The sequence below is a fragment of the Oncorhynchus nerka genome, linkage group LG6 (genome assembly GCF_034236695.1).
Source record: "Oncorhynchus nerka isolate Pitt River linkage group LG6, Oner_Uvic_2.0, whole genome shotgun sequence".
NCBI classification, from domain to species: Eukaryota; Metazoa; Chordata; class Actinopteri; order Salmoniformes; family Salmonidae; genus Oncorhynchus; species Oncorhynchus nerka.
The window spans coordinates 51,073,749-51,098,823 of NC_088401.1; the positions used below are offsets into that span (position 1 = coordinate 51,073,749).

The window sequence follows — 25,075 nt, forward strand, 5'->3', positions numbered from 1 at the left end:
AAAACTCTCCACACTCGTCTCCTCTGCTCTGCTCCTCTCTGGGGCGGGGACACAGACACCCGTTTCCTATTGGCCGAGAAGCCGGGACTCGCTCCCCACACAGAACTCTCTCACAAAGCAGAGAGTGAGTGAAAACTTAGAGGCACTCATTTTGGATTTACCATCAAGGTAGAGACATGTTACACGCTAAAGACATTACCTTTAGAGCAAAACAACTCAGAATTCACGACGACGAGGCCATGGAACTTATAAAATAATATCCTTTTTAAAAAGCGACTTATGCCATTTCCAAGCGCTTAATGCACAGACCGGCACAAAGGGTGGGTATAAAACCACAAGAGTAAGTATGAACTTGTTACTATGTTTTGTCAATGAACAGAACTACTTACATTGAATATAAGCAAAGTTACGCAAAGTAACTGATGGACTCATGATCAAATTGCAATGATGGACGTAGCCGCAAGGCGGCATGGTTATCAAATGATTGACTTTCCAGAGGTGTTGATAACGCTTGAACAATGTGCCAGGATGTAAACCACAGATTGGGTCTTGGCAAGGAGGCAGCAATGCCATTGATAACCAACATAACAACCTTTGGCCTACTTACATCTCTTTGTATGTATTAGGCCTGCTTACACAGATAATGAATGACATGTGAACTTATCACGTTTGATCCCGTGCAATTTCGACCTATTGACAAAATACGTTAATGAGAAAGTATAAAGCTATGATATAGGCCTAAAGAAATCCGTATTGTTCACTGGTACGCTAACGAAGTAAGCGTTTGACTGATGTAAATTTCATATATTTGGATAAACCTACATGTGATTACTGTTATGAATAGCCAAATATACTTCACATAAAAAAAATGATGAGCTGTTGATAAGTGTGAACCGTTAATCCTTTTTCTGAACTACTTTGAAAACATTTATTAACCTGCAGATCCAGATATCATCCATTCTCATAGGCTACAACATTAAGGTGAATGTAGATACGGGTAAGAATGTTTTGGTGCTAATATTAGGCTGACATTCTATCTAATACCACAGCATTGTTGAATACTCATTTCTGATTGGCTAGAAGGGCATTCCAGAATGGACATTATAACCAGACAACGGGACAGTTGTGGAAAAGATATCTGGACAGTTGGAAAATATATCGGGACACCTTGCAATCATGACGCAATATGTGCCGACACGTGTCAAACGTTCTTGCTACAAAGTGACAACAACACAAACCGAAATTGGATACATTGTAAAACCCAGGTCCAACAAGGAAATATGTAGGTAGTTAAATAGCATTGATTTGTTTTCTGCAGAAAAAAATATGTTTTGGTACATCTGATGAACTAATGTGGTGAGTGATGAACATGAATTTCTCCGGCCCCCTGCCACAGATATCTGAAGTGTTGAGGGTAGTGTGTAATTGGCATGCTGACTGCAGGAATGTCCACCAGAGATGTTGCCAGAGAATTGAATGTTCATTTCTCTACCATAATCCAATAATCACCTCTAATGTTGTTATAGAGAATTTGGCAGTACATCCAACCGGGTCTCACAACCTCAGACCCCGTGTAACCACGCCAACCAGGACTTCCACATCCACCTGCGGGATCATCTGAGACCCGCCACCCTGACAGCTGATGAAACTGTGGGTTTGCACAACTGAAGAACTTCTGCACAAACGGTCAGAAACCGTCTCAGGGAAGCTCATCTGAATACTCGTCATTCTCACCAGGGTCTTAACCAGACTGCAGTTCGGCGTTGTAACCGGCTTCAGTGGGTAAATGCTCACCTCCGATGGCATGCTGGAGATGTGTGCTCTTCACGGAATAAAACCCAGGTTCAATAGGTGAGCAGTTTGCTGATGTCAATGTTGTGAACAGAATACCCCATGGTGCCGGTGGGGTTATGGAATGGGCAAGCATAAGCTATTGACAATGAACACAATTGTATTTTATTGGTGGCAATTTGAATGCACAGAGCTACTGTGACGAGATCCTGTACTCTACAAATGAAGGATTCAACAAGGGTTCTTCTAAGATCCTCAAAGTTCTTTGAATAACCTATTTTCAGTACTTGGCACAGAAAATAGCCCCCAAAAAATGTATTCCAAGACCACCATGGGAGGTGGGGCTCATCGAGGAATCTCTTTAGTTGGTGGGGTTTCTTGCAAGAACCTAACTGCCCAACTGAAACATTTGGATTTGAATTTGAAAGGACAGCAGGTGCAGGCAATTAACCAAAAAAATTTAAAGATCCCCTCAATTAAAGGTAAGTTTTGGTCCCTTGTGTGAAATCAATCGATATTGTTTTATGATGATACCGTCTATCGTTTCATATTTGTGCAAATCTTTCTAAAAAAAACTGAAAATGGACACAATTCATTGGATATCAATCAACAAAGAGGTGAGAATATGTAGGCTTCAAAAATAATGTTGAAGACTAGCTGTATTGGGTGCAGGTGGCTGAACGGCTCACTTTTGTGTCTACAGGTATACCGACGAGGAGGCATACAAAGGTATAGCAATTGCTATTGGTGTGTTATGCAGAGCCCACTTACCACCCGCCTCCCTTACCTCTTCAATGAATACCCCATAGGCTTCTACATTATGGACAAGGTATGTGTAAGAATACTGTCGTGTGCATGTTTTGTTAGTCATCAGTATAATGACTATTTTGGAGATTCACAGACTTGACCCTCTCTACACTGATGAATATAACAGGAAACCCTGTTCGATCACCATTCACTGGAAAAATCATTCTGGCAATGGATACTGTCACGTTCTGACCTTAGTTCCTTTTTTAATGTCTCTATTTTTTGGTTTGGTCAGGGCGTGTGTTGGGGTGGGCATTCTATGTTTTTGTTCTATGTTTTGTATTTCTGTGTTTGGCCTGGTATGGTTCCCAATCAGAGGCAGCTGTCTATCATTGTCTCTGATTGAGAACCATACTTAGGTAACCTGTGTTTGTGGGTAGTTGTTTCCTGTTTTGTGTTTTGTCACCTGATAGGACTGTTTCGTTTTTTCACCTTTGTTATTTTGTGTTCAGGTTAATAAAGTTAACATGGACACGTACCACGCTGCATTTTGGTCCGATCCATCATATTCCTCATCAGACGAGGACGAGAATCGTCACAGATACGGAGAACACTAACACCAACACGCCAGAGGATATACCCATTATACTTGGGGCTCTGCTGGGAGTTTCTCATATTTGGATGTTTTAATTCTGCTTTGCCACTAAAATCATAATAAACACTGACAACTAAAATATTGGGTCATTGTTGTTATTGTTATGCGTATAATAATATTGGGGGGGTAGTTAAAACATTTCGCTTATTCAAAAGGTTCTTTGAGGAACCATTAAAAGGGGTTATTCAAAGAACTTATAGGGGATCCCCCACAGTGTAAATTTCTCCAAAAACGTTTGATTTTTACAGTGTAAGGCTCAGTGTCATGCCATTCATATGCCGCAGTAACCTCATGTTTCAGCATGATGATGCACGGCCCCATGTCGCAAGGATCTGTACACATTTCCTAGTAGCTGATTATGTCCCACTTCTTCCATGGCCTGCATACTCACCAGATTTGTCACCCATTGAGCATGTTTGGGATGCTCTGGATTGACATGTTCGACAGCGTGTTCCAGTTCCCGCCAATATCCAGCAGCTTCACACAGACATTGAAGAGGAGTGGGACAACACTCCACAGGCCACAATCAACAGCCTGATCAACTCTATGTGAAGGAGATGTGTCACGCTGGATGGGTCAAATGGTGGTCACCCCAGATACTGACTGGTTTTCTGATCCACGCCCCTACCTTTTTGTTAAGGTATCTGTGACCAACAGATGCATATCTGTATTCCCAGTCATCTGAAATCCATAGATTAGAGCTGAATTTATTTATTTAAATTGACTGATTTCTTTATATATATGAACTGTCCGTCAGTAAAATCTTTGAAATTGTTGCACGTTGCGTTTCTATTTTTGTTCAGTGTATTTATAGCTTGTAGCCTTTTGTTTGATATGCTCCGCCTCGTCCTGCTGCGCCAGCAATTATTTCCAAGGCAGTATAGGCTACAGAGCGTTTATCTTGTACATAAGCTGCACCCTGATACTTTAAACGTCTCGAGGTGGGTTGGTCTCCACTCACTGATGATGACATAGCCTATAGCAAAACTAAACTCTGAATCCTCATGATAGGACGTCATATTAAAGGCACTAGAGTCAGGAATCATAATTGTGACAATGGTACAGCTCACCGCTCACCTGCTGGCTCTCAAAGGTCCAGGCGCTGTCGGGTAAAGACGCGTCTAGGACGTTGATCATCTCCTTAAAGTCAGTGGTGCTGCTGGGCTTAACGAAGGTGAAATCACTGAACTCTGACATGGGAGAGAGACATGACCTGAAGGACTGACTCTGAGACAACATGTCCCCTCCCAGGACCTCCACATACTTAATCGGCCCGTCAGTGTTGAGCTGAATCTGCAGGTTTCTGTTGGGGTTCTTGTAGCCGTCCAAGTCGTCCCGTCTCATGCAGCAACTACCGCTGCTCCTGCTGTTTCTAACGCACTTGACTGCTAAGATGACAAAAGTCACCAGAGACAGCACGGACACCGAGGCCAGAGAGAGAATCAAATACAGGGTGATTCTCCCGCTTTTCTTGCTAGGCTCTGGCGCTTTCTGCCGAAGGTCCGAGATGAGTTCGTGGAGCCCGTCCTCTACCAGTATGGCCAATGTGACTGTGGCGGACTGGACCGGCACCCCGTCATCCTGTATCTCTATAAGCAGCCTCTGAGAGGAGTCGTCCTGTTCGGACACAGCGCGTTTAGTCCTCACCTCCCCCGTGTAAAGATTGACACTGAACAGAGACGTGTCTGTGGCCTCCACCAGTTTATATGAGATCCAGGCGTTATGGCCCGAGTCTGCGTCCACAGCCGTTACCTTAGTAACCAAGTGGCCTGCTTTAGCGGAGCGGGGCATCTTCTGGTGAGAGAGCGAGCCCAGGGCAGCGGAGGGGTAAATAACAGCGGGGGCATTGTCGTTCTGGTCCAGGATAAAAACATGGACAGTGACGTTGCTGCTCAGAGAGGGAGAGCCGTGGTCCTTGGCCTGCACCAGAATCTGAAACACCTTTAGTTTCTCATAGTCAAACGAGTGCATGCTGTAGATACTGCCGTTATCAGTGTTCATGTACACATAGGAGGATACAGAAACGTCCTGCGCTTTGGAGTCTAGGATGGAGTAGGAGATCTTGGCATTATCTCCGAAATCCAGGTCAGATGCAGATACTGAGGATAGCATGGATCCTGGTAGTCCATTCTCTTTTAAATATACATTATATGAGGACTGGCTGAATTTAGGGGGGTTGTCGTTGACATCAATGATAGTGACTGTTATAGTTTTCTTGGTAGTCAGGGGAGGGGAGCCTGAATCCGTGGCTGTTATCTCAATATTATACTCTGAGAAGCTCTCTCGGTCTAAAACACCGCTGGTGACAAGGGCGTAATTATTAGAAAATGACGGTTTGAGACTGAAAGGATGGCCTTTTGTAAGTTGTAACGTTACTTTACCGTTATTCCCGGAGTCTAGGTCCCGGGCACCGATCAAAGCCACTACCGTGCCACTAGGAGCGTCCTCGCGCACCGGGCTCGGTTTGGAGGTGAGGACAATTTCTGGAGGGTTGTCGTTTAGGTCTATTACTTCCACCAGCACGCTACAGTGTCCTTCCATCTCCGGAATACCTTTATCTTTAGCAGCTATATCAATTTCATAATTTGCAGCGCTTTCAGAATCTAATTCACCTTTCAAAAACATTTCCCCCGTATCTGGATTAATATCAAATGTGGAAAGCACGGACTCGGGTGTACGCTCACCAAATGTATATTTTACCTCACCATTTTGTCCTTCGTCATTATCTGTTGCTTTAAGTTTAACCATGAAGGTACCCGTTGGACTATTTTCGTTAATGGACACTTTATATACATTGTTTTCAAATAGGGGAACGTTGTCGTTGTTGTCAAGTACTATGATAGTTATCTGTGAAGTCCCGGATCTGACGGGATTGCCTCCGTCTAACGCTGTTAACAGCAGCTGATGGACAGCTTTTTTCTCTCTATCAAGTGCTCTCTCTATGACCAGTTCGGGGAGTTTTCTTCCATTACGAAGCTCGTTTACTTTTAAACTAAAACAGTCATCTTTACTAATAGTATAGGTTTTGAGCGAATTGCTTCCAACGTCTGGGTCATCTGCGCTCTCCAGAGGAAAACGCACGCCCGCAACTGTCGATTCTGCTATTTTCAATGTGAGCTCCGTTGTTAAGAAACTAGGTGAATTGTCATTTATGTCGCGTATTTCCACCTCAATACGGTGCAACTGTAACGGGTTTTCAATGACAACCTGCAGAGGTAAAACGCAGCTGGCGCTTTGTCCGCATAACGTCTCTCTGTCTATTCTCTCATTCACGATCAGCTCGCCCTTCCCCGCATCCACACTGAAATACTGTTTACCAGCCTCAGAGGCGACACGCAGCTTACGGTCAAAAACCTCAGAGAGTCCCAAACCCAGATCTTTAGCTAGTTTTCCCACCACAGAGCCCTGTTTCAGTTCCTCCGAGATGGTGTAGCGAGTCTGGCTGTCTACTGTACTCCACAAGAGAATGACATTATGCCACCAAAGAGCCAGCCATCTCCAGTCTCTGTATCCCATTCTCTTTGTCATCCCTGATCCGTTATAACACAATTCCCATTGAAATACTGTCCAGAACGAAGAGCTTCATATCAAAAGACATCCCCAGTGTGTATATTCCATTTAGCATGTTTCCATACATTTTGTATTACAAAAATAATGTTGTGTTGAGATTGTATTCTATCTCCGTGTATGTGAGCGCGTCACTCTCTCTCTCTCTCTCTCGCAGCTCTGAGTATTGTAAGTGTTAGGTGCTGAGGCTGGGGGGGAGTAGATCTCTTTGTACATTTCTGTATGCTATTGGTGCACAGCGTGTGTCTCTAGCAACCAATAAGGGGCTCACAGAATAGTTCTCTTAAAGCCACAGCAGCCAGACTAAACGCAGAGGTCTTTCTGATGCACCATAACACAGAGAGCGGCTAAAAAGACTGTTTTCCAATATACAATCACTCTGTTAACATTGTCTCGTTGGAAATATATTATGGGCAGCCCATATCCTGTAGTTAAAAATAGGTAAAAGTGTAAGACATGTTTCAAAATATAGTCTCCCATTGCGCACAGATATCATGCAACATACTGCCATTCTAGAAGAGGCTGTGGAAGAAACACATTTTTGACGATTATAGTTTGCATAAAATATCGATTGAGCTTCAGGCGATCTGAAAAAATATGTATTTTACAGCAATTGTATAATAATCTCTGTCTGCCCTCCTACACACAAAAACCACACAGTTCATTCAGCCGGGTCCCTGTCCATGGTGCTGAAAACCATACACGTCCACGAGCCAGTCAGAAAGACACAGAATGACGCTACACAGCAACTATAGTAACAATATAGATTACACAATAGCTCTCTAATGGTTACAATCATCAGGGGAGAATAATGAATTAAATATTTCGAATATTATAGAATTTTTATAAATCTGAAGGGAAGCAACATTGCAGCATTTGGTTAAATAGGGAAAATATTAGAATCGGAAAAAGTACCGTTTGAATTCAAAGTTTCACTGCGACTTCAATGGTAAAAATATTCATTATTTATTTACAGACTATTGTATCAGACATAGTCTAAAGGATAAGCTACCATAATATTAATATCTTCAGTAAGTGAAACCACTGCCAAAAGAACAAAGTATAGAGTTGTGGAATGTTGAAACACAAAAATACACGCATGTTGTTTGTGTGTTAATATCAAACGTCATAAAACCGTTTCCATCCAACAATCCAATTCGTCACAATGCTACAGTTCACTTCTCACCTGCTGGCTCTCAAAGGTCCAGGCGTTGTCGGGTAAAGACGCGTCTAGGACGTTGATCATCTCCTTAAAGTCAGTGGTGCTGCTGGGCTTAACGAAGGTGAAATCACTGAACTCTGACATGGGAGAGAGACATGACCTGAAGGACTGACTCTGAGACAACATGTCCCCCCCCAGGACCTCCACGTACTTAATCGGCCCGTCAGTGTTGAGCTGAATCTGCAGGTTTCTGTTGGGGTTCTTGTTGCCGTCAAAGTCGTCCCATCTCATGCAGCAACTACCGCTGCTCCTGCTGTTTCTAACGCACTTGACTGCTAAGACGACAAAAGTCACCAGAGACAGCACGGACACCGAGGCCAGAGAGAGAATCAAATACAGGGTGATTCTCCCGCTTTTCTTGCTAGGCTCTGGCGCTTTCTGACGAAGGTCCAAGATGGGTTCATGGAGCCCGTCCTCTACCTGTATGGCCAATGTGACTATGGCGGACTGGACCGGCACCCCGTCATCTTGCATCTCTATAAGCAGCCTCTGAGAGGAGTCGTCCTGTTCGGACACAGCGCGTTTAGTCCTCACCTCCCCCGTGTAAAGATTGACACTGAACAGAGACGTGTCTGTGGCCTCCACCAGTTTATATGAGATCCAGGCGTTATGGCCCGAGTCTGCGTCCACTGCGGTTACCTTAGTAACCAGGTAGCCTGCTTTAGCGAAGCGGGGCATCTTCTGGTGAGAGAGCGAGCCCAGGGCAGCGGAGGGGTAAATAACAGCGGGGGCATTGTCGTTCTGGTCCAGGATAAAAACATGGACAGTGACGTTGCTGCTCAGAGAGGGAGAGCCGTGGTCCTTGGCCTGCACCAGAATCTGAAACACCTTTAGTTTCTCATAGTCAAACGAGTGCATGCTGTAGATACTGCCGTTATCAGTGTTCATGTACACATAGGAGGATACAGAAACGTCCTGCGCTTTGGAGTCTAGGATGGAGTAGGAGATCTTGGCATTATCCCCGAAATCCAGGTCAGATGCAGATACTGAGGATAGCATGGATCCTGGTAGTCCATTCTCTTTTAAATATACATTATATGAGGACTGGCTGAATTTAGGGGGGTTGTCGTTGACATCAATGATACTGACTGTTATAGTTTTCTTGGTAGTCAGGGGAGGGGAGCCCGAATCAGTGGCTGTTATCTCAATATTATACTCTGAGAAACTCTCTCTGTCTAAAACACCACTTGTGACCAGTGCGTAATTATTAGAAAAGGAAGGTTTCAGACTAAAAGGATAACCTCGTGGGAGCTGTAACGTCACTTTACCGTTATTACCGGAGTCTAGGTCCCGGGCACTGATCAAAGCTACTACCGTGCCACTCGGTGCATCCTCACGCAGAGGACTTGGTTTGGAGGTTAAAATGATTTCGGGAGAGTTGTCATTTACATCTGCTACATCTACCTGCACACTACAATGTCCCTCCATTCTAGGGCTACCTTTGTCTTTCGCACTGATGTCAATTTCATAATTTGCAGCGCTCTCAAAATCTAATTGCCCTTTTAAAATGATTTTTCCTGTTAGAAAATCAATCTCAAAAACAGATAGCACCGAGTCTGACGTATGGACACCGAACGAATATTCTATCTGTCCATTCTGTCCGTCATCGGCGTCTGTTGCTCTAGGATTAACTATGAAAGTGCCCTCTGCGCTTTTTTCACTTACAGAAACTTTATACACTGCATTTTCAAAAACGGGCACATTATCATTCACATCGAGAACTGTAATAGTTATCTGCGAGGTTCCGGATCTCACTGGGTTGCCCCCGTCTACAACTGTCAACAATAGATGATGGACAGTTTTTTTCTCTCGGTCCAGAGCTTTGGTCAAGACTAGTTCTGGTACCTTTCTGCCGCCAGAGAGTTCTTTTACCTTTAAAGTAAAACATTCATCTTTACTAAGAATGTATGACTTTAGAGAATTACTCCCCACATCTGGGTCTTGTGCGCTTTCCAAGGGAAAACGTACACCTGCCGCAGTTGTTTCAGCTATCTCTAACGGGTGTTGTTTGGAAGGGAAACTTGGAGAATTATCATTTATATCTTGTATTTCAACCTCAACACGATACAGTTGTAACGGGTTCTCAATGACAACCTGCAGAGGTAAAACGCAGCTGGCGCTTTGTCCGCATAACGTCTCTCTGTCTATTCTCTCATTCACGATCAGCTCGCCCTTCCCCGCATCCACGCTAAAATACTGCTTACCAGCCTCAGAGGCGACACGCAGCTTACGGTCAAAAAACTCAGATAGTCCCAAACCCAGATCTTTGGCTAGATTTCCTACCACAGAGCCCTGTTTCAGTTCCTCCGAGATGGTGTAGCGAGTCTGTCCGTCTATTGTACTCCACAAGAGAAATAAATTATGCCACCAAAGAGCCAACCATCTCCAGTCTCTGTATCCCATTCTCTTTGTCATCCCTGATCCGTTATAATACAATTCCAAAACTACTGTCCAGAACAAAGACGTTCATATCAAAATGAATCTCCAGAACGCATATTCCATTTAGCATGTTTGTATAAATGTTGTATCACGGTAATGTTAAAGTGTTTAGATGATATTGTGTCTCCGTGTGTGTGAGCGCATCCCTTTCTCTTCTCCAGCTCTGAGTATTGTAAGGGTAACTGTGCTGAGGCTGGGGGGAGGGAGTAGATCTCTTTGTACAGTTCTGCGCACTATTGGTGCACAGCGTGCAGCTCTAGCATCCAATAAGGGGCCAACAGAATAGACTTCTTAAAGCCACAGCAGCCAGGCTCTGCTTAAAGCACGTTAACTGGCATAGAGAGAGGGAGTGGATAAAGTGACTGTATTTTTCATTTAAACAAATAAGGCCCGAGTTGGTGTGGTATATGGCCAATATACCATGGCTAAGAATAGTTCTTATGTACGACGCAAAGGAGAGTACCTGGACACAGGTCTTAGCCGTGGCATATTGGCCATATATCACAACCCCCTGAGAAGCCTTAGTGCTATTATAAACTGCTTACCAACGTAACTAGAGCAGTAAAAATAAATGTTTTGTCATATCCATGGTCCATGGTCTGATATACCACGGCTGTCAGCCAATCAGCATTGAGGGGTCGAACCACCCAGTTGATAATATACAATATAGCATAGGGGAGAGTGGGGTAAGTTGAGCTGCCCTTGTTTCTAGGAAACCATACACAAAATGCATAATTCGACCAAATGCTTAAGAAAAGGTCATCATTTCAAGGAGTCTGTGAAGAAGAAACCACATAGATAAAGTGGTAAGCATTTTATGTCCAATAAATGGATTTTCACAAATTCAAATTCATTTGTTGTGTTAGAGGTTCATGATACTTGTATCTAAACAAAAGTAGATACTTTAAAAATGGTTCTATACATCAGTTGGGTCTCTATACGCTGCAATTTGAGGTCCTAAACTTAACATGAAAGTGCATCCTTTTACAGTAGCTGTGTGGGCTAATATAGTCCAAAATATTTGCCTTGGGGTAAGTTGAGGGGTAATGCACAGCATTATTGCTGGGGTATGAGGTAACAACAGGGCCTGGGGCCTCATTTTTAAAACGGACTTACGATCCATTTTGATCTTAAGTATGACTTACGCAGAAAACCACATATAAGTAGTTATTTATAAAACCTTACTTTGACGTGGAAAGGATCTCAAAGTCTGGACTTGCCGTAAGTGATTTTCCTGCTGGTTATGTAGGGGGATTGCAGCTTGGGACACATATGCCTCCAAGCCTGTGGTCAACTTTGCATTAGCTTTATAAACAATAAACAGACACAAGGTGTTTTGAATTAAAAACAGGATGCGGTGTTCTATAAATAGCGTGTCAAATTAGAAAAAAAAGTAACCGTGGCTGTTCTTGTGTTATTGGAAGACATCGAAAACTGCTTTTAGAAGGGAGAGAGTTTTCAGAGACCGGAATGACTTTTTTTTGCGCATTATGATCCATGGCTATTCCTGACTAAACCCTCATTTGTGCTGGCATTCTATTAGGGGAAATCGCTGATTGTAAGGCGCGTTCATGTGCCGTCAATTTGAAGTTCATTTGAGATTTATAGATCAGTATCTTTTATGAATCGAACGCAAGCACACCGTCGGAAATGACATTACGACTAAGTTCAAGTATAAATCTAAGAACATTTTTATAAACGAGGCCCCTGGCCTACGCAAAAACAAAAACAAAAGTACAAAGTGTTTATTAGGTGTTGCGTCTGCGTTAAAAGATGCTTAAAAATGTTCAAAAGACAACAAAAAGCTATTGTGATTTTATTGAATTGTGTTTTGGGAAGAAAAAAAAATCTAACCAAATCACATTTTGTTGGTCACATACACATGGTTGTTAGCAGATGTTATTGCGAGTGTAGTGAAATGCTTGTGCTTTTAGTTCCGACAGTGCAGCCATATCAACAAGTAATCTAACAATTCCACAACAACTACCTAATACACACAAATCTAAGTAAAGGGATTGAATAAGAATATGTATATATAAATATATGGATGAGCAATGACCGAGCAGCATAGGCAAGATGCAGTAAATGGTATAAAATACAGTATATACAATTGGGATGAGTAATGCAAGATATGTAAACATCATTATTAAAGTGGAATTAATAAAGTGACTAGTGATCCATTTGTTAGAGTGGCCAATGATATCAAGTCTGTATGGAGGCACCAGCTTCTCTGTGTTAGTGATGGCCGTTTAACAGTCTGATAGCCTTGAGATAGAAGCTATTTTTCAGTCTCTCGGTCCCAGCTTTGATGTACCTGTACTGACCTCGACTTCTGGGTGGTAGCGGGGTGAACAGGCAGTGGCTCAGGTGGTTGTTGTCCTTGAGGATCTTTTTGGCCTTCCTGTGACATCGGGTGCTGTAGGTCTCCTGGAGGGCAGGTAGTTTTCCCCCGGTGATGCTTTGTGCAGACCACACCACCCTCTGAGAGCCCTGCGGTTGTGGGCGGTGCAGTTGCCATACAAGGCGGTGATACAGCCAGACAGGATGCTCTCAATTATGCATCTGTTAATATTTGTGAGGGTTTTAGGTGAAAAGCCACATTTCTTCAGCCTCCTGAGGTTGAAGAGGCGCTGTTGCGCCTTCTTCACCACACTGTCTGTGTGGGTGGACTATTTCAGTTTGTCCATGTTGTTTGCTACCTTCACCACCCGGGGGTGGCCCGTCAGGAAGTCCAGGACCCAATAGCACAGGGCATTGCTGAGACCCAGGGCCTCAAGCTTAATGATGAGCTTGGAGGGTACTATGGTGTTGAATGCTGAGCTACAGTCAATGAACAGCATTCTTACGTAGGTATTCCTCTTGTCCAGATGGAATAGGGCAGTGTGCATGGTGATGGCGAATGCATCGTCTGTGGATTTGGTTTTAAAAAGGTAGTGGTAATATTTCATTCAGTACAGAAATGTGTATCGGCGCCTTAACATACCCTGTCCAGCTGCTCAACTAACACAACTAAGTTTTGCCAAGAGACCAACATTTTTGGACAAGCTATGTTTTAAAAGCTGTAATATTTACATGAATGCTGATGATTTCCAGCGATACACAACATCCTGAAATATATGTAGATACCGTATCGTCGTTAGAAATAATACTATATTTCCCTTTTTTATTTTTATTTATTTACGGAGTGATGCTGAAATATAAAAAATGGCTCGATTTACCCCACTCTCCCCTACTGTCAATATTGGTGGTAAAATAAATACATTAGTAAGGACAGAATTTAGTTCGGCCTAAAGAATGAGTAAACATGTAAAACAGGATAAAACAAATATACAACAAATATTTACCTGAACATTATATATGCAGAGTTTATATAAATATTAACTGAGCAGCACTTATTCTGAAAAAAGAAATGTCCCTGTCTACCTTCTCTGTTTCTACCTCTCAAACTCTTTGCAATTGCTTCCACAAAACCGCACAGCTGATTCAGCAACCAGAGTGTGTCGCTGTCCACAACAATGGTGCTGAAATGCTGAGCCTTGTAGATAACGGATGACTGATAGAGCAAACGTCATGCACAACACATAAGTAGTTTGATATTTTGTATGTACCCAATAGGCCCAATATAAACTCGGCCATATGTCAGCTGCTAAATAATACACATGCGAACTTGGATTTGTCTAAAAAAACACACCATTTGAGCATTTTGTCTTCTGTGCTGAGCTCATGATACTACAATAAATACATGTTTTCAATTATAACCTTGTAGCCAATTACTGCCAAGATATAATTTGTATAAATCAGAAAGACCAGAACCAAATATCACGGGAAAGGCAAACTTCGACTTATGAAATAGAAAACTTTTCATGGTTGGAAAGCACAGAGATCCGATTTAAATGACAATACTATGGCTTCAGTAAAGATATCCTAGTTTTCTAATTCCTAATTTTAAGGCTGATAGCCTATCCGTCACAAATTAACAAGCATCACAGAGCAGAATACAGAAAATAGGTTGTTATCAATAGCCTAGTGTCACAATTAAACTACACGTCACTACAGTGCTCACCTGCTGGCTCTCAAAGGTCCAGGCGCTGTCGGGTAAAGACGCGTCTAGGACGTTGATCATCTCCTTAAAGTCAGTGGTGCTGCTGGGCTTAACGAAGGTGAAATCACTGAACTCTGACATGGGAGAGAGACAGGACCTGAAGGACTGACTCTGAGACAACATGTCCCCTCCCAGGACCTCCACGTACTTAATCGGCCCGTCAGTGTTGAGCTGAATCTGCAGGTTTCTGTTGGGGTTCTTGTAGCCGTCCAAGTCGTCCCGTCTCATGCAGCAACTACCGCTGCTCCTGCTGTTTCTAACGCACTTGACTGCTAAGATGACAAAAGTCACCAGAGACAACACGGACACCGAGGCCAGAGAGAGAATCAAATACAGGGTGATTCTCCCGCTTTTCTTGCTAGGCTCTGGCGCTTTCTGCCGAAGGTCCGAGATGAGTTCGTGGAGCCCGTCCTCTACCAGTATGGTCAGTGTGACCGTGGCGGACTGGACCGGCACCCCGTCATCCTGTATCTCTATAAGCAGCCTCTGAGAGGAGTCGTCCTGTTCAGACACAGCGCGTTTAGTCCTCACCTCCCCCGTGTAAAGATTGACACTGAACAGAGACGTGTCTGTGGCCTCCACCAGTTTATATGAGATCCAGGCGTTATGGCCCGAGTCTGCGTCCACAGCCGTTACCTTAGTAACCAAGTGGCCTGCTTTAGCGGAGCTGGGCATCTTCTGGTGAGAGAGCGAGCCCAGGGCAGCGGAGGGGTAAATAACAGCGGGGGCATTGTCGTTCTGGTCCAGGATAAAAACATGGACAGTGACGTTGCTGCTCAGAGAGGGAGAGCCGTGGTCCTTGGCCTGCACCAGAATCTGAAACACCTTTAGTTTCTCATAGTCAAACGAGTGCATGCTGTAGATACTGCCGTTATCAGTGTTCATGTACACATAGGAGGATACAGAAACGTCCTGCGCTTTGGAGTCTAGGATGGAGTAGGAGATCTTGGCATTATCTCCGAAATCCAGGTCAGATGCAGATACTGAGGATAGCATGGATCCTGGTAGTCCATTCTCTTTTAAATAGACATTATAGAAGGGCTGAGAGAATTTAGGGGGGTTGTCGTTGACATCAATGATAGTGACTGGTATAGTTTTCTTGGTAGTCAGGGGAGGGGAGCCTGAATCCGTGGCTGTTATCTCAATATTATACTCTGAGAAGCTCTCTCGGTCTAAAACACCGCTGGTGACCAGTGCGTAATTATTAGAAAAGGACGGTTTCAGACTAAAAGGATAACCTCGTGGGAGCTGTAACGTCACTTTACCGTTATTACCAGAGTCAAGGTCACGGGCACTGATCAAAGCTACTACCGTGCCACTGGGCGCGTTCTCGCGCACCGGGTTTGGTTGGGAAGTGAGGACAATTTCAGGCGAATTGTCGTTAACGTCTATTACCTCTACCTGCACGCGACAGTGTCCTTCCATTTCAGGAGTGCCTTCATCTCTCGCCGTGATGTCAATGTCATATGTTGTAGCTCTTTCGAAATCTAAATCCCCCTTCAAAAAAATATCCCCTGTATCTGGATCCATATTAAATGTAGAAAGCACAGACTCAGGGGTGCGCTCACCAAACGAATAGTTTATCTCCCCATTTTGACCCTCGTCAATATCTGTCGCTTTAAGTTGAATCATAAATGTCCCCTTTGCACTATTTTCGTGGATAGAAACTTTGTACACAGACTTTTCAAATACTGGAAAATTATCGTTTACGTCAAGCACAGTAATAGTTATCTCTGCCGTCCCGGATCTGACAGGATTGCCTCCATCTAGAGCTGTTAACAGTAGTTTATGGACAGATTTTTTCTCTCGGTCTAAGGGCTTCTCTAAAACTAGTTCTGGTATTTTCTTTCCATTACCAAGCTCCTTTACCTTCAACGTAAAACACTCATCTTTACTAATAGTATAGGATTTAAGGGAATTACTGCCCACGTCGGGGTCCTCTGCACTCTCCAAAGGAAAACGTGCGCCTGCAACAGTCAATTCGACTATTTTCACTGTGAGCTCCTTTGTAAGAAAACTAGGCGAATTGTCATTTATGTCTCGTATTTCCACCTCAATACGGTGCAACTGTAACGGGTTTTCAATGACAACCTGCAGAGGTAAAACGCAGCTGGCGCTTTGTCTGCATAACGTCTCTCTGTCTATTCTCTCATTGACGACCAGCTCGCCCTTCCCCGCATCCACATTGAAATACTGTTTACCAGCCTCAGAAGCGACACGCAGCTTACGGTCAAAAAAATCAGATAGTCCCAAACCCAGATCTTTGGCTAGATTTCCTACCACAGAGCCCTGTTTCAGTTCCTCCGAGATGGTGTAGCGAGTCTGGCCGTCTATTGTACTCCACAAGAGAAAGAAATGATGCCACCAAAGAGCCAGCCATCTCCAGTCTCTGTATCCCATTCTCTTTGTCATCCCTGATCCGTTATAATACAATTCCAAAAATACTTTCCAGAACGAAGAGCTTTATATCAAAATGCATCTCCAGAACGCATATTCCATTTAGCATGTTTCTAAAGTTTGGATATCGGAAAGGATACTGTGTTTAAATGACATTATATATTCGTCTGTGTGAACGCCTCCCTCTCTCTCCTCCAGCTCTGAGTATTGTGAGGGTTACGATGCTGAGGTTGGGGGGAGGGAGTAGATCTCTTTGTACAGTTCTGCACACTATTGGTGCACAGTCTGCATGTAACATCCAATGAGGGGCCAACAGAACAGTCTTCTTTCTTAAAGCCACAGTAGCTAGGCCTATAGGCACTGTGACACAGCGCACACATAGAGAGAGAGACAGAGAGAGAGAGAGAGACCAGAGGGAGAGAGAGAGAGAGAGATATGATAAAATGACTATTTTCGATTACACAACAATAATAATGGGAAATATATTATGGACATGGCAGCCGATAGCCAACAGATAGGACTGCGTGAAAGTGTAAACAAGGATCAGAAATATAATCTCCCATTACGCACAGGCATCATCCAAAACACTGCTATTCTCAAAGAGCCCACTGGGAGGACACACCTGTTTTCCCTATTATACATTAAATATCGATTGAGCTGCAATCTATTTGAAAATCTTACAGGCCATCCTATGGGCCCTGGTCAAAAGAAGGGCACTGTATAGGGCATAGGGTGCCAATTTGGGACGCAGATTCTGTCTGCAATAGCGACCACAAGAAACACAGTTGATTCCGCGGTAGTGTCGCTATCCACGGTGCTGAAACTCTCAGGCCTATGGCCAAATAGAAACAGAATCACGGAAATCACCCAATACAGTAATAATATATATTACACTGTATCTGTGACTGTGGATTACAACCAACAGAGCAAAATCATTCATGTGATATTTTGACATCATTCAAGTATTGGCAATATGTCCACTGCTGAAATGATTCCAAGATCATTTGGTAACACTTCATTTTAAGGGTTCCTTATTACATTGTAGTTACATGTGTAACTACACTGTAACAAGTACTGTAGTTAACTGTAACAACTCAGGGTTAGTGTAATAACAACATGTAACTGGTAGTAATTGCTTTGTGTAATTACAAAGGTGTAACACTGAATGCTTGTTACCATGCTTGCCCATTATTGTGCAAATTGGAAAATACATCTCCACCCAACGTTATTTCTAGCACTTGGCCACCAAAATAAAGTGTTCCATCTGGGTTAACTTGGTCATCCCAGCTGAGGAATAAGACACTGTTCCAAAGCACATTGTAATGTTTGCTTAAGTGCCACGCAATTGCTTGTTGTTACACTGGATCTAGCTAGTTAAAAGGAAGTGTATATTGAGGGGTACTTACTTTGAACTCATATGTATTTATACAGTTCATTACCCATCCCGAAAACCTGGCCCTTATTGCAAAGCTTCTGGACGTTTCACTTCCTTTCTGTACCTTATTGGGAAATGAAGTGAAACGTCCTGAAGCTTTAAAATGAGGGCCACATGAGTTACAAATAAGTACTCCTCGTGACACACTTCGTTTTAATGAGCTAAATCTAGTGTAACAACGAGTAATTACATTGCACTTAGGCAAACAATGCATGCACTGTGCTTTGAAAAAGTGCATTTTTCCAAATCTAGGATGCCACCCATATTAGATCCCCGGTCAGTGAGGTTGACCTACTGATCTGTTTTTACCTGCTCAACCGAGTCAACCCAGATGCTTCACTTGATTTTGGGAGCAAGCACAAGCAACAACCCAGAGAGAGAACGTTTGAACAGTGCACATTCAAGGGTAAGTCATGAGAGCCCATTGAGCACAGGCTATAATGCCTCAGGCGCCCAGTGCATCCACGAGGGATCACAACCTCGGTGACAGTTGTAACTGTATGCTGCTGAGAAGAAGCAAAACACAAAGTCGGTGAATTTAGTGGAAACCTGCCCGTTTGTAACAAGCATGGTAACAAGCACTCATTGTTTCACCTCTGTAATAGCATAGCGCAATTACTGCCAGCTACATGTTGTTATTACACTGTGACTATGCGATGTTAGTTCACGACAATCCTTGTTAGTTGTAAACTACACATGTTACTACACTGTACTTAGGACCCCTTAAAATGAAGCGTTACGATCATTTTTCATAAATCTGAATGGAAGCACCGTTGCATCGTTTTGTTGAATGCTGAAATCATTTTAACCTAAGGTTGCAAAATTCCAGTATATTTTCCAAAATTCCTTGGTTTTCCAGAAATCCCAGTTGGAAGATTGCCGGAATTAAGAGGGAATACGCAGGGAATGTGAGAATCATTCAACCAGGATCTTTTTGGAAGACAATGGGGAAAATTACCATTATTTTGCGACCCTATTTCAATTTGACAAAATACTGCTTGAATTATAAATTGCACTTCAACGTCAGTTGCATATCGTTAATCGCTAGTCTATTTATTTACAGGCTATAGTATGTCACATACTGAGTCTCAACATTAACCTGCAGTAATATTCCTATTTCATAATGCATCAATGAAAAATACTGCCAAAAGGACAAGTTTCCATTCGTTGAACGTTGAAGCCCAAAACACGCATCCCACTGGGCACAGACATACAATTCAACGTCTAATCCACGTTGGTTCAACATCATTTCATTGAAATGATGTGGAATCGACGTTGATTCAAGCAGTGTGTTCCAAGCAGGATGTTTGGTAGGCCTGTATGTTGATACTCTACATCACAGAACAGTCCACAGTAAATTATAGACCGACGTCACTTCTCACCTGCTGGCTCTCAAAGGTCCAGGCGCAATGCACCATTTTGATGAATACTGACAATTCATTATTTTAAATTGAATAAATAACCTATTGCTTAAATGATAACAACTGAACACAAACGTCAGTGGCACATTTATTCACAGATTGGAGTCTGTTAAATACCGAGTCATGAAAATACTGCCAAAACATCTAGCTTTGATTTGTGCAATGTTACAACACAAAACTGTATGTTGACGTCATAAAACAGCCTACATTCGATAATCTTAATCATCACAATAAATCATACGTCACTTCTCACCTGCTGGCTCTCAAAGGTCCAGGCGCTGTCGGGTAAAGACGCGTCTAGGACGTTGATCATCTCCTTAAAGTCAGTGGTGCTGCTGGGTTTAACGAAGGTGAAATCACTGAACTCTGACATGGGAGAGAGACATGACCTGAAGGACTGACTCTGAGACAACACGTCCCCTCCCAGGACCTCCACGTACTTAATCGGTCCGTCAGTGTTGAGCTGAATCTGCAGGTTTCTGTTGGGGTTCTTGTAGCCGTCCAAGTCGTCCCGTCTCATGCAGCAACTACCGCTGCTCCTGCTGTTTCTAACGCACTTGACTGCTAAGATGACAAAAGTCACCAGAGACAGCACGGACACCGAGGCCAGAGAGAGAATCAAATACAGGGTGATTCTCCCGCTTTTCTTGCTAGGCTCTGGCGCTTTCTGCCGAAGGTCCGAGATGAGTTCGTGGAGCCCGTCCTCTACCAGTATGGTCAGTGTGACCGTGGCGGACTGGACCGGCACCCCGTCATCCTGTATCTCTATAAGCAGCCTCTGAGAGGAGTCGTCCTGTTCGGACACAGCACGTTTAGTCCTCACCTCCCCTGTGTAAAGATTGACACTGAACAGAGACGCGTCTGTGGCCTCCACCAGTTTATATGAAATCCAGGCGTTATGGCCCGAGTCTGCGTCCACAGCCGTTACCTTAGTAACCAAGTGGCCTGCTTTAGCGAAGCGGGGCATCTTCTGGTGAGAGAGCGAGCCCAGGGCAGCGGAGGGGTAAATAACAGCGGGGGCATTGTCGTTCTGGTCCAGGATAAAAACATGGACAGTGACGTTGCTGCTCAGAGAGGGAGAGCCGTGGTCCTTGGCCTGCACCAGAATCTGAAACACCTTTAGTTTCTCATAGTCAAATGAGTGCATGCTGTAGATACTGCCGTTATCAGTGTTCATGTACACATAGGAGGATACAGAAACGTCCTGCGCTTTGGAGTTTAGGATGGAGTAGGAGATCTTGGCATTATCTCCGAAATCCAGGTCTGATGCAGATACTGAGGATAGCATGGATCCTGGTAGTCCATTCTCTTTTAAATAGACATTATAGAAGGGCTGAGAGAATTTAGGGGGGTTGTCGTTGACATCAATGATAGTGACTGGTATAGTTTTCTTGGTAGTCAGGGGAGGGGAGCCCGAATCAGTGGCTGTTATCTCAATATTATACTCTGAGAAACTCTCTCTGTCTAAAACACCACTGGTGACCAGTGCATAATTATCAGAAAATGACGGTTTCAGACTGAAAGGATGGCCTTTTGTAAGTTGTAACGTTACTTTACCGTTATTCCCGGAGTCTAGGTCACGGGCACTGATCAAAGCCACTACCGTGCCACTCGGTGCGTCCTCGCGCACTGGACTAGGTTTGGAGGTGAGGACAATTTCGGGAGCATTGTCATTAACGTCTGTTACTTCGACCTGTACCCGACAGTGTCCCTCCATTTCTGGGATGCCGTTATCTACAGCAGTAATGTCTATACGATAATAAGCTGCACTCTCATAATCTAATTCCCCTCTTAGAAACATTTCCCCCGTAACTGCATCAATATCAAACACAGATAACACTGACTCTAGTGTATGCTCGCCGAATGAATATTCTATCTCCCCGTTGACACCCTCGTCTGAGTCAGTAGCCTCAAGCTTAATCAAGGAAGTGCCCTTTTCGCTATTTTCATTAACCCTTACATTATATACAGCTTTCTGAAATACGGGATTGTTGTCATTATTATCAAGGACAGTGACCGTGATCTGTGAAGTTCCAGACCTAGCCGGAGTGCCTCCATCGAGAGCCGTCAATAATAGCTCATGGACAGCTTTTTTCTCTCTGTCCAGTGGCTTCTCTAACACTAGCTCTGGGATTTTTCGTCCTCCTTCAATGTCTTTAACTTTTACACTGAAACATTCGTCTTTACTAAGAATGTAGGATTTAAGTGCATTGCTTCCCACATCGGGGTCCTCTGCACTTTCCAACGGAAAACGCGCGCCTACAGCTGTCAATTCAGCCATTTTCAGAACCCGATCTTTTGTTAAGAAATTAGGAGAATTGTCATTTATGTCTCGTATTTCCACCTCAATACGGTGCAACTGTAACGGGTTCTCAATGACAACCTGCAGAGGTAAAACGCAGCTGGCGCTTTGTCCGCATAAAGTCTCTCTGTCTATTCTCTCATTGACGACCAGCTCGCCCTTCCCCGCATCCACATTGAAATACTGTTTACCAGCCTCAGAGGCGACATGCAGTTTACGGTCAAAAATCTCAGAGAGTCCCAAACCCAGATCTTTGGCTAGATTTCCCACCACAGAGCCCTGTTTCAATTCCTCCGGGATGGTGTAGCGAGTCTGGCTGTCTACTGTACTCCACAAGAGAAAGAAATGATGCCACCAAAGGGCCAGCCATCTCCAGTCTCGGTATCCCATTCTCTTTGTCATCCCTGATCCGTTACAACACAATTCCGTTTGAAATATTGTCCATAAAAAAGAGCTTCATACCAAAATACATCTCTAGAATGTATATTCCATTTAACATTTTCGTTTAACTTTGTATAGCAGAAAGTATGTTGTTTTTAGATTCTAGTGTATCTCCGTGAATGTGAGCGCATCCCTCTCTCTGCTCCAGCTCTGAGTATTCTAAGGGTTACGGTGCTGAGGCTGGGGGGAGGGAGTAGATCTCTTTGTACAGTTCTGCATGCTATTGGTGCACAGAGCACATATCTACCATCCAATAACAGACCAACAGAACAGACTCCTTAAAGCCACAGCAGCCTGCCCCTATAAGCACTCTATCTCTCACAAAAAAAAACAGGGAGAGGGGAGAATGTAACTGTATTTTCCAATATATCATACTGTCCATTTTGATGTGAAAATATATTAACGGCAGCCAGAAGTGTAGAGAATTATGCGTAAACGAGGATAAAAATATATATAAGCCTATTCTTCCATTGCATATAGACATTCTAACATTCAAAACATTTCAATTCTAATAGAGCCCCGTGGATCGAGACACTATATATTTATGCATTTATACATGTTTTGCTTCACATTAAATATTGAATGAGCTTCAATTAGTCTGATATATATATATATATATATATATATATATACACAGTCCCAGCCAAAAGTTGACACACCTATTCATTCAAGGGTTTTCCTTTATTTTTTTTTACTATTTTCTACATTGTATAATAAAAGTGTGAAACCAATCAAAATATATTTGACATTTTAGATTCTTCAAAGTAGCCACCCTTTGCCTTGATGACAGCTTGGCACCCTCTTGCCATTCTCTGAGCCAGCTTCATGAGGAATGCTTTTCCAACCGTCTTGAAGGAGTTCCCACATATGCTGAGCACTTGTTGGCTGCTTTTCCTTCACTCTGCAGTCCAACTCATCCCAAACCATCTCAATTGGGTTGAGGTCGGATGATTGTGGAGGCCAGGTCATCTGATGCTGCACTCCATCACTCTCCTTGGTCAAATAGCCCTTACACAGCCTGGAGGTGTGTTTTGGGTCATTGACCTGTTTAAAAACAAATGATAGTCCCACTTGCGCAAAACAGATGGGATGGCTTATCGCTGCAGAATGCTGTGGTAGCCCTGCTGGTTAAGTGTGCATTGAATTCTAAATAAATCACTGACAGTGTCATCAGAAAAACATCCCCAAACCATCACACCTCCTCCTCCATGCTTCACGTGGGAACCATACATCCGTTCACCTACTCTCCCCCCCAATTTCGTTTGTGGTATCCAATTGATAGTTAGGGACAAGAACATCCCTGCTGGCCAAACCCTCCCTTATCCCGGATGACGCTGGGCCGATTGTGCGCCGCTCCATGGGTCTCCAGGATCTCTAGTGGCACTGCGCCACTCGGGGGGCCCCTCGTTCACCTACTCTGGGTCTCACAAAGACACGGTGGTTGGAACCAAAAATTAAAAAATTGGACTCATCAGACCAAAGGACAGATTTCCACCGTTCTAATGTCCATTGCTCTTGTTTCTTTGCCCAAGCAAGTCTCTTCTTCTTATCGATGTCCTTTAGTAGTGGTTTCTTTGCAGCAATTCGACTACGAAGGCCTGATTCATGCAGTCTCTTCTGAACAGTTGATGTTGAGATAGCTGTTACTCGAACTCTGTGAAGCATTTATTTCAGCTGCAATCTGAGGTGCAGTTAACTCTAATTAATGTATCCTCTGCAGCAGAGGATACCTGCTGCAGCAGAGGATACCTGCTGCAGAGTGGCGGTCCTCATAAGAGCCAGTTTCATCATAGCGCTTGATGGTTTTTGCTACAGCACTTGAAGAAACTTTCAACATTCTTGACATTTTTCGGATTGACTGACGTTCATGTCTTAATGTAATAATGGACTGTCATTTATCTTTGCGTATTTCAGTGGTTCTTGCCATAATAGGGACTTGGTCTAATACCAAATAAGGCTATCTTCTGTATACCTCCCCAAAACACAACTGATTGGCTCAAACACATTAAGTAAGAAGGAAAGAAATTCCACAAATGAACTTTTAACAAGATACACCTGTTAATTGACATGCATTCCAGGTGACTACCTCATGAAGCTGGTTGAGAGAATGCCAAGCGCGTGCAAAGTTGTCATCAAGGCAAAGGGTGGCTACTTTGAATAAATCTAAAATCTAAAACATATTTTGACTTGTTTAACACTTTTTTGGTTACTACATGATTCCATATGTGTTTTTTCATAGTTTTGATGTCTTTGCTATTATTCCACAATATAGAAAATAGTACAAATAAAGAAAAAGCCTTGAGTAGATATGTCCAAACCTTTGACTGGTACTGTGCATATATATTGCAGCAAAGGTCAAATATGCTGTCTGTCATCGCGCACACATAACCACACAGTTGATTCAGAGTGTTGTTGTCAATGGTGCTAAAACCCTCAGGCGTCCACTAGCCAGTCAGATAGTCACAGAATCACACAAAAAGACCCACTACAGTAACAATAGAGATTACAAGGTATCTGAGGATTACAACCAACAGGTTCAAATACATCACAGAATAT

At 43.4% G+C, this 25,075-nt stretch overlaps 4 protein-coding genes and 1 long non-coding RNA gene across 19 annotated transcripts in view; 1 reads left to right on the forward strand and 4 right to left on the reverse strand.

The window, feature by feature from the left end:
- Positions 1 to 25,075, reverse strand: part of LOC115130030 (protocadherin gamma-A11-like) — a 198,381-nt gene that overhangs the window by 24,275 nt on the left and 149,031 nt on the right. Inside the window, exon 1 of one of the 12 annotated variants that reach the window (XM_065019628.1) lies at positions 4,271 to 6,892. The exons of the other annotated variants lie outside the window; for them this stretch is intronic. Coding sequence (XP_064875700.1) covers positions 4,271 to 6,721 — 2,451 coding nt within the window. The 5' untranslated portion in view covers positions 6,722 to 6,892. Of the gene's footprint in view, positions 1 to 4,270; positions 6,893 to 25,075 lie in introns of those variants that run through there. 12 annotated transcript variants of the gene reach the window in all.
- Positions 3 to 3,272, forward strand: LOC115130573 (uncharacterized). 4 transcript variants are annotated; one of them, XR_010464108.1, is made up of 4 exons: positions 3 to 997; positions 1,527 to 1,851; positions 2,495 to 2,620; positions 3,051 to 3,272. It is a non-coding gene; the product is annotated as an uncharacterized LOC115130573 (long non-coding RNA). The 4 variants fall into 4 exon arrangements; XR_010464109.1 differs by having other exon boundaries at positions 3 to 340; XR_010464107.1 differs by having other exon boundaries at positions 3 to 320.
- LOC115117522 (protocadherin gamma-C5-like) lies at positions 7,929 to 10,412 on the reverse strand. The gene has a single exon (XM_065019158.1). It carries the CDS (start codon positions 10,395 to 10,397, stop codon positions 7,929 to 7,931), a length of 2,469 nt encoding a protein of 822 aa, XP_064875230.1. The 5' UTR covers positions 10,398 to 10,412.
- LOC135572132 (protocadherin gamma-C5-like) lies at positions 13,091 to 17,157 on the reverse strand. The gene is made up of 3 exons (XM_065019159.1): positions 14,485 to 17,157; positions 13,860 to 13,974; positions 13,091 to 13,329 (listed from the first exon to the last, which is right to left on the reverse strand). The coding sequence occupies exons 1-3, from the start codon at positions 16,933 to 16,935 to the stop codon at positions 13,091 to 13,093; spliced, it is 2,805 nt and encodes a 934-aa protein (XP_064875231.1). The 5' UTR covers positions 16,936 to 17,157.
- On the reverse strand, positions 20,012 to 22,684 carry LOC135572133 (protocadherin gamma-C5-like). Its single transcript, XM_065019160.1, has one exon. It carries the CDS (start codon positions 22,478 to 22,480, stop codon positions 20,012 to 20,014), a length of 2,469 nt encoding a protein of 822 aa, XP_064875232.1. The 5' UTR covers positions 22,481 to 22,684.

Bases quoted from the DNA above. Each gene is read 5' to 3' on its own strand.
- LOC115117522 (XM_065019158.1), bottom strand. From the start codon at position 10,397: ATGACAAAGAGAATGGGATACAGAGACTGGAGATGGTTGGCTCTTTGG.
- LOC135572132 (XM_065019159.1), bottom strand. From the start codon at position 16,935: ATGACAAAGAGAATGGGATACAGAGACTGGAGATGGCTGGCTCTTTGG. The intron at 13,975-14,484 runs GTGAGCACTGTA...TTGCTCTATCAG, and splicing joins GGACCTTTGAGAGCCAGCAG to TCATCCGTTATCTACAAGGC. The intron at 13,330-13,859 runs GTAGAAACAGAG...CCAAATCCACAG, and splicing joins AATTGCAAAGAGTTTGAGAG to ACGATGCATTCGCCATCACC.
- LOC135572133 (XM_065019160.1), bottom strand. From the start codon at position 22,480: ATGACAAAGAGAATGGGATACCGAGACTGGAGATGGCTGGCCCTTTGG.